Source organism: Penaeus japonicus, unplaced genomic scaffold (assembly GCF_977035675.1).
Source record: "Penaeus japonicus unplaced genomic scaffold, GWHDUDI00000001_assembly GWHDUDI00000025, whole genome shotgun sequence".
NCBI lineage: Eukaryota > Metazoa > Arthropoda > Malacostraca > Decapoda > Penaeidae > Penaeus > Penaeus japonicus.
The window spans coordinates 12,963,075-12,973,074 of record NW_028234427.1 but is presented as its reverse complement, the minus strand read 5'-3'; the positions used below and the strand labels follow the sequence as shown (position 1 = coordinate 12,973,074).

The 10,000-nt window shown below is 49.3% G+C and overlaps 1 protein-coding gene across 1 annotated transcript in view; it reads left to right on the top strand.

Annotated features, from left to right (window-relative positions):
- The window catches only part of LOC122260110 (uncharacterized), an 8,558-nt gene extending 1,165 nt beyond the window's left edge, over positions 1–7,393 (top strand). Inside the window, exons 3-7 of the mRNA XM_086551716.1 lie at positions 975–1,194; positions 5,356–6,114; positions 6,216–6,364; positions 6,540–6,643; positions 6,742–7,393. Coding sequence (XP_086407842.1) covers positions 975–1,194; positions 5,356–6,114; positions 6,216–6,364; positions 6,540–6,643; positions 6,742–6,844 — 1,335 coding nt within the window. The 3' untranslated portion in view covers positions 6,845–7,393. The remainder of the gene's footprint in view (positions 1–974; positions 1,195–5,355; positions 6,115–6,215; positions 6,365–6,539; positions 6,644–6,741) is intronic.
- The last annotated feature ends 2,607 nt before the right edge of the window (positions 7,394–10,000 follow it).

The window sequence follows — 10,000 nt, the reverse complement described above, 5'->3', positions numbered from 1 at the left end:
CCAGCGTTGCGTAAGTCTGTTCACTTCCCTGAATGGCTGTCTTACAAGTACAGTCAGACGCTAGTGGGAAATAAAGCTTTTACGGTGAGGAAAAACTTGGTGTTGCAACCAAGATTGGGTCACAAGAGCAGGGACAATAAACTGTAAAAGGAAAGGCATCAAGAAATAAATGCAGGTGTTAATGCTAGATAAATTCAGAGCACCAACCATAGCTATGCGTCAGATATGCTCAGAGGTGACGTATAAGGATTGTGATATTGTAAAATGTACTATAATCACGTTTTTTTCCTTCTTCCTCTTCATCTTGTTTGTATTTTTTTTCGATTCTTCAGCATAGTTGCGTAATATGTTTACATTATATAACTAAAATATTCAGTTAACTTACTCACCTGCGGTTTGTGATCACAAGGCAAATTTAAATGTTACATGATCTCCCCTAAAACATTAAAGTCTCTGGTAATCAATGTTACATTTTTAAAAAGATATCCCATTTATACACGCATTTTTTAAAATCCTTTAGCTGTTCCTCTGGGGTGATTACGAAACAGTCGATTTTTTGTGATTTTAGTCAACTTAATGATAGTAAAGTTACCTTATTATAAAAGTAAAGTATCTCTAACTAATAGTCATATATTAAAACCAGATGTTCTAGCATACAAGGCTTTTTAAACACTACTCTTCTTCATGTTGGCAATGTTTTTTTTCTTGTAATGAAATATACTAGTTTTCGAATAAAATTTCTTGAGTGTTCTCCCATGATGAATATATATATATATATATATATATATATATATATATATATATATATATATATATATATATATATATATATATATATATATATCAGTGGGACAACAGTGGCCTTCATATAAAAAAACGACAGCCCTAGCATTATGCTGCAGACGAAGTCCCCGGTCAGTGTGGAGCTACTGACTTGAACATCTCGTAGAGTAGGCTAACTGAATGTCCCGCAGGAGTACGGAGCAGTGCTGCACCATCTGTCCGCCATGGAGAGCCGGAACCTGACAGCGAGCGACGGCAGTTGGCAGCACGAGCCCCTCAGCGAGCACTGGGGAATCCTTCGCGCTTACGAGCTGGCTGACTCAGCCTACCGGGCCACCTGGGTCGAAGTCGACACGCTGATGCGCCTGCGCTCTGCCGGCGGTCTTGGGGAAGCGGGTGTCGACTGCGGAGGTGGGTCGTTTCTACTAAAGGTCATGGGGAGACATATATGTGCACACACACATTCACCAACCCATGCATGTGTATGTATAATTCCCGTCTATTCAGTGCATTTGTCTTTCCAGTGACTTGCAGCTCCGATTACTGGGTGGCGGGGTGTCATGAGTGCCGTCCCACTATTACCTACCAACCAACGTGTCCAGGAGGATACCAACCACCTGGAGGAACACCACCACCAGGAGGATCTACTCCACCAGGAGGAACACCACCACCAGGAGGATCTACTCCACCAGGAGGAACACCACCACCAGGAGGATCTACTCCACCAGGAGGAACACCACCACCAGGAGGATCTACTCCACCAGGAGGAACACCACCACCAGGAGGATCTACTCCACCAGGAGGAACACCACCACCAGGAGGATCTACTCCACCAGGAGGAACACCACCACCAGGAGGATCTACTCCACCAGGAGGAACACCACCACCAGGAGGATCTACTCCACCAGGAGGAACACCGCCACCAGGAGGATCTACTCCACCAGGAGGAACACCGCCACCAGGAGGATCTACTCCACCAGGAGGAACACCGCCACCAGGAGGATCTACTCCACCAGGAGGAACACCGCCACCAGGAGGATCTACTCCACCAGGAGGAACACCGCCACCAGGAGGATCTACTCCACCAGGAGGAACACCACCACCAGGAGGAACACCGCCACCAGGAGGATCTACTCCACCAGGAGGAACACCACCACCAGGAGGAACACCGCCACCAGGAGGATCTACTCCACCAGGAGGAACACCGCCACCAGGAGGATCTACTCCACCAGGAGGAACACCGCCACCAGGAGGATCTACTCCACCAGGAGGAACACCACCACCAGGAGGATCTACTCCACCAGGAGGAACACCGCCACCAGGAGGAACACCACCACCAGGAGGATCTACTCCACCAGGAGGAACACCACCACCAGGAGGATCTACTCCACCAGGAGGAACACCACCACCAGGAGGATCTACTCCACCAGGAGGAACACCGCCACCAGGAGGATCTACTCCACCAGGAGGAACACCACCACCAGGAGGATCTACTCCACCAGGAGGAACACCACCACCAGGAGGATCTACTCCACCAGGAGGAACACCACCACCAGGAGGAACACCACCACCAGGAGGATCTACTCCACCAGGAGGAACACCGCCACCAGGAGGATCTACTCCACCAGGAGGAACACCACCAGGAGGAACACCACCACCAGGAGGATCTACTCCACCAGGAGGAACACCACCACCAGGAGGATCTACTCCACCAGGAGGAACACCACCACCAGGAGGATCTACTCCACCAGGAGGAACACCGCCACCAGGAGGATCTACTCCACCAGGAGGAACACCACCACCAGGAGGATCTACTCCACCAGGAGGAACACCACCACCAGGAGGATCTACTCCACCAGGAGGAACACCACCACCAGGAGGAACACCGCCACCAGGAGGATCTACTCCACCAGGAGGAACACCACCACCAGGAGGATCTACTCCACCAGGAGGAACACCACCAGGAGGATCTACACCACCAGGAGGAACACCACCACCAGGAGGATCTACCCCACCAGGAGGAACACCACCACCAGGAGGATCTACTCCACCAGGAGGAACACCGCCACCAGGAGGATCTACTCCACCAGGAGGAACACCGCCACCAGGAGGATCTACTCCACCAGGAGGAACACCACCACCAGGAGGAACACCACCACCAGGAGGAACACCACCACCAGGAGGAACACCACCACCAGGAGGAACACCGCCACCAGGAGGATCTACTCCACCAGGAGGAACACCACCACCAGGAGGAACACCACCAGAGGAACACCACCAGAGGAACTCCACCAGGAGGATCCTACTCCCCAGGAGGAACACCACCAGGACTACTCCACCAGGAGGAACACCACCAGGAGGATCCACCCACCACCCACCAGGAGGATCTACTCCACCAGGAGGAACACACCACCAGGAGGAACTCCACCAGGAGGAACACCACAGGAGGAACACCCACCAGGAGGATCTACTCCACCAGGAGGAACACCCCACCAGGAGGCTACTCCACCAGGAGGAACACCCACCAGGAGGATCTACTCCACCAGGAGAACACCACCACCAGGAGGAACACCCACCAGGAGGACACCCACCAGGAGGAACCTCACCACCAGGAGGAACACCGCCACCAGGAGGATCTACTCCACCAGGAGGAACACCACCACCAGGAGGATCTCCTCACCAGGAGGAACACCACCAGGCCACCAGGAGGAACACCCACCAGGAGGAACACTCCACCAGGAGGATCTACCCACCAGGAGGAACACCACCACCAGGAGGATCACTCCACCAGGAGGAACACCACCACCAGGAGGATCTACCACCAGGAGGAACACTCCACCAGGAGGAACACCACCAGGAGGAACACCCCACCAGAGGAATCCTCCCACCAGGAGGAACCCACCACCAGGAGGAACACCACCACCAGGACTACACCACCAGGAGGAACACCACACCAGGAGGAACACTCACCAGAGGAACACAACCAGGAGGATCTACTCCACCTGGAGGAACACCACCACCAGGAGGAACACCACCACCAGGAGGAACACCGCCACCAGGAGGATCTACTCCACCAGGAGGATCTACTCCACCAGGAGGATCTACTCCACCAGGAGGATCTACTCCACCAGGAGGAACACCACCACCAGGAGGAACTCCTCCACCAGGAGGAACACCACCACCAGGAGGAACTCCTCCACCAGGAGGAACACCACCACCAGGAGGAACTCCTCCACCAGGAGGAACACCACCACTAGGAGGATCTACTCCACCAGGAGGTACACCGCCACCAGGAGGAACTCTTCCACCTGGAGGAACACCACCACCTGGAGGAACTCCTCCACCTGAAGGAACACCACACAGGAGGATCTCCTCACCAGGAGAGCACACACACACCTGGAGGAACACCACCAGGAGGAACACCTCCACCAGAGGAACACCACCACCAGGAGGAACCACCACCAGGAGGATCCACCACCAGGAGGAACACCACCACAGGAGGAACTCCACCAGGAGGACACTCCCACCACCTGGAGGATTTACTTCACCAGGAGGAACACCGCCAATAGGAGGAACTCCTCCACCAGGAGGAACACCACCCTGGAGGAACACCACCACCTGGAGGAACTCCTCCACCAGGAGGAACACCACCACCAGGAGGAACACCACCAGGAGGAACTCCTCCACCTGGAGGAACACCACCACCTGGAGGAACACCACCACCTGGAGGAACACCACCACCTGGAGGAACACCACCACCTGGAGGAACACCACCACCTGGAGGAACTCCTCCACCTGGAGGAACACCACCACCTGGAGGAACACCACCACCAGGAGGAACTCCTCCACCTGGAGGAACACCACCACCTGGAGGAACACCACCACCAGGAGGAACACCACCACCTGGAGGAACTCCTCCACCTGGAGGAACACCACCATCTGGAGGAACTCCTCCACCTGGAGGAACACCACCACCTGGAGGAACACCACCACCTGGAGGAACTCCTCCACCTGGAGGAACACCACCACCTGGAGGAACACCACCACCTGGAGGAACTCCTCCACCTGGAGGAACACCACCACCTGGAGGAACACCACCACCTGGAGGAACTCCTCCACCTGGAGGAACACCACCATCTGGAGGAACACCACCACCAGGAGGAACTCCTCCACCTGGAGGAACACCACCATCTGGAGGAACACCACCACCAGGAGGAACTCCTCCACCTGGAGGAACACCACCACCAGGAGGAACTCCTCCACCTGGAGGAACACCACCATCTGGAGGAACACCACCACCAGGAGGAACTCCTCCACCTGGAGGAACACCACCATCTGGAGGAACACCACCACCAGGAGGAACTCTTCCACCTGGAGGAACACCACCATCTGGAGGAACTCCTCCACCAGGAGGAACACCACCACCTGGAGGAACACCACCACCAGGAGGAACTCTTCCACCTGGAGGAACACCACCACCAGGAGGAACTCCTCCACCAGGAGGAACACCACCACCTGGAGGAACTCCTCCACCAGGAGGAACTCCTCCACCTGAAGGAACACCACCACCAGGAGGAACACCACCACCAGGAGGAACTCCTCCACCAGGAGGAACTCCTCCACCTGAAGGAACACCACCACCAGGAGGAACACCTCCACCTGAAGGAACACCACCATCTGGAGGAACTCCTCCACCAGGAGGAACTCCTCCACCTGAAGGAACACCACCACCAGGAGGAACTCCTCCACCTGAAGGAACACCACCATCTGGAGGAACTCCTCCACCAGGAGGAACACCACCGCCTGGAGGAACACCACCACCTGGAGGAACACCACCACCAGGAGGAACACCACCACCAGGAGGAACACCACCACCAGGAGGATCTACTCCACCAGGAGGAACACCACCACCAGGAGGAACTCCTCCACCAGGAGGAACACCACCACCAGGAGGAACACCACCACCTGGGGGATCTCCAACTGGTGTTCCCATTGCATGCAAGGGTGACTGCCCCCTCTCTCTTCTTACACCCCTGCAGGAGCTTCAGCTGGAATTAGGGGAACTTCAGGCTGAAATCGACAGAACTCTCAAGGAACTGCTTGCCTGCACCACCCGTGAGGACGCGCTTGCTCAGGCCGCATTGCTTTCGCAAAAGCTCACCCTCCTCATGTCTGAGGTTCAGAAAGTTCTCCGCGCAATCGAAAGCCTTCAGGAGACCAGAGTCAGAAGAGCTGCAGTGGTCTCAAGCTCATCAGTTCAAACGGCACTGCATCAATTCCAAGGGCTCTTCCCGACGCCAAGGGAGAGAGCATCGGAGCCAAAGGCTGGAGGTGAGCCCTTTCTCTGCTTTAAGGAAACTCGATCCTATGATAAGGCTATGGCGATCGTGGTTGCTTCTGTGCATATAACTACACTCTCTTGCATCATACAGGCGAATGCTTGGACCGGCAGCTGGCCCTCGGCGACCGCCTGCGCTTGGTGCAATGGATGCTGCAGGTCATGGCAACAAGCCCGACCAACGGGGAAGTGCAAGCTGCTCTCAGGTGCCAAGCATCCCTCGCCGCTCAGGCCTTCATCACTGTATGTCACTCCGTCTGACTTTTACAAGTACTGTTTTATATTCCGAAAGAAGCATCACTTACTCGCTGCAGGCTGGTAGACATTGATGTTCGCTGACGATTGATCAGTTACCTGATATTAATCTATATTTCCTCTGTCGCGGCGCTGCCGTCGATGGTGCCAATGGTGACAACAGGCGGTGGAGTCTAACAGCCTGCAACCGCCAGACATTCCAGAGATCGAGGAGGAACTGGACCGGATGCAAGTCCATACCTTGAAACACCTCGACATCTCAATCGCGTAAAGTTTTGACACGTTGCAAAAAGAACATTCTGAATAAGCAGTCAAAAATCTTTGACACTTTGTTTCCAGATGAATGATACTCTTTCCTTTTTCAGTGATTTAAGAAGGAGGAATAGCCAGCGCCTGGACGAGGTCAACAGCCGCCTCGAAGACTTGAGGGAAAGATGGTTGGAACTTTTGTCCAGCATCATTTCCTAGAGGGCGTAGCGCCAGAAGGCTCCGTCCGCACCAAGACTCCTCAGACTGTCTTTGGGCCTCGTCAATCCATATTAGCCTTTAACGTTGAAGGAGCTAGTACCGCTGTTCACATTCAGCACTCGACCATAGTTGCAGATAGGTTCCAAGACAGCTGACACCGTATTTCAAATGGACATAATGTTCAGTACAACATTTTTCATGACCACTCTTCTCGAATTAATTTCAGCTGTTATGGTCTTTATAAATGATGTGCAATAGTTTATCGACATAATTGCCGATCGTTCGACACTTGTAGACAGGAAAAATATTTCCTTACGACAGAAACAACTTAAATTTTCTTTTCTGGATACACTATTGTGATTTAGAAATAATTTGTTACCTTACAATGGTATATAAAAATTTCAATTGCATATATTCACTGTGAATTATCTGATATAATATATCTTTACAGCAAGAGTGTTGTCTTGTTTGATTCATGAATATAATGTTTGTATTACTTAAATTTAGGTATTAATGTAATCTATAATGCACAAATAAATATCAAATGAGTTTATCTTTTATATTGCATCATTTTATAGAGGAAACTAGAATCTTTAAGTGATTGATATTGGATCGATCAAGTAATCAACTTCAGATGCTGAATAAGCTAAAGGATTGTGAAAAGTTAGAAAAAAAACTGACTGAATGAGCTTTTTTGAAGAGATGACCCCTTCGTAGCCTTGGGGCCGGATACTCAAAACAGCTAACGACGTCGTAAGCCCGCGCAGCCAGGCCGCGCATGTCTTAACTCGAACTGCGAGCTCCGAGGGTCATACTCACAGCACCTCGTAACTTAAGGGTGGTCCCGAGCACTCGTAACGGTGTGAACCCGGAAATAAGTCGTGCTAGTTCCGACTTGTGCAAACGAGATTTGTATAGATTATGTATTACTGACTGTCCCAGACAAAGTATAAGGCGTCATATCAATTTATATTGTATCTGTGTATCACAAATACCTCCATTCTCCCTAGCCACTTGATATAAAGAAAATAACAAGCAATTATAGAATGCGCTCGTCGTTTACCCAGTGGAGGTGACGACAATACATATTGAATACACTATAGAGTTTTGGGAAATGAAGGTGTCTTGTCATAGACAAAGGTGTATATATACATATATATATATATATATATATATATATATATATGTGTGTGTGTGTGTGTGTGTGTGTGTGTGTGTATGTATGTATTTATCATATACAAACATACATATACATTTATATATACATGCATATATATATTCATATATATATACACTCATAAATATATACCTGTATCTCTCTGTCTATTTATCCATTCAAATATCCATCTATCAGTTTTTATAATCATCTATATCTCACTCTCGCTCTCCTTCCCACTCCCTCTCTCTCTTTCGCTCGCTCCTCCCCCTAATGACCGTGGCCTCCAATTGGTAGTTACGTCTAAAGGGCTGACTGTTGATTGGTCAATTCGAAATGGTCCCGCCATCTGAGGGTATCCCATCGAACTACGGTTATGAGGTTTTCTTCCTGTTACGATATTTTATCTTTTCTGAGTATGGGAGATTTGCGACCTCGTAGGGACATCGTAACTTACGAGAGCGTAACCCGCTGCGACGTCTTAAACTGCCAGAGTTTTGAGTATCCGGCCCTTGGCCTTTATCTTCCTAAGTCTTTGCTTGAGGTTCTTGCTCTGGTTCTAACTGGATATGATGTGATTCATCCACTCCCGAGGAGGATTAATGAACACTCATAAGGGCCGGGAAGTCCACTGTGTCCAGTATGTGTGTGGGGGTGGGGGGATATTGTCAGTACACTCAGTTTTAGTCAATAAGGGTTGAGCGGTTGGTACACCTGGGGCCGCATCCAAACGTTTTGCGCCGTCGCAGCTCGTGTTTTGGTCGCAAATGAATTGAAATTGCGACTAATCTTAGAAAAAACTTGTGACGTGAAATTTGGCGCAATTTCTGCGATTTCTCGAACCTCTGGCAAAGTCCTCAAATTGGAACTAAAAACACTCTTAAATTACGTTATATAACAGTTTGGCTCTTACTAGCTTTCCCAGAAAACAATAAAGATATGCAAAATGTAGATCTAAATAAAGATGCAGTTTGTAAAAGGACCTATTTCGCCAAACTAAGCCAAGGTAAACGATTGTTGGACTTTGCCAAAGCATCGACAAGTGCGGAGGTCGGGGCGAACGGTGGGAGAGTAAGGCCAAACGGGCGAGCTTTTGTTCGGCAAACTTAGAGAAATCTTCAGAAGAAAAAAAAAAGAAAAAAAAAAACATAACTAGGAAGATTTATCCCGAAGCATTACTCGCGGTTCCTCGATTACCCAGTTTCTCAATTTCTGACGTTCCATTTGAGCGAAGTTTGTCGGTCCAAAGACCACCCGATATGAACTGAGTGCATTGTGATAAATGGATAAAAGGGTGAGACTGAACAGTTTCAAAACACATGAGATGTAATTTACGCGTTTAGGGTTACCCCGTCTTCAATTCTGAAGACGGGGTAACCCGAAACGCGTAAATTACATCACTTGTGTTGTGAAACTATTCAGTCTCATTCATACCCTTTTATCACCCGATATATTGCGATGGATCTCCATGAAGAATGATGGGCTCAATAAGAATCATGAATACGGTTATTTGTGAATGATATATGGCAACTTAGAAACTTAATGAAAAACAGGTTATCCGTCGAGCATTCATACTTTCTGGAAGGTTGAGAGTACCTAGTTAGACCATTAGAGCCCTGAAAAACATAACTAGACAAATAGCTAGTTTAAGAATACTTCCTAAACTGTCCCAGCTATGGAGGCTTTTCAAATGGTTTACTGAATATCTATAAACCTATAATAGCTTTCTCATTGCACAGATCTATCTGCTTAAATAATTATCTTACTATAAACGGTGGCATTATTACGACTTAGATGCTGTTCTCATAGAAGCCAAGCTCAAGAGTTCTCGCCAGCCTTATATATACATATACATATACATATACATATACATATACATATATATATATATATATATATATATATATATATATATATATATATATATATATATATATATATATATATATATGTGTGTGTGTGTGTGTATGTGTGTGTGTGTGTGTGTGTGTGTGTGTGTG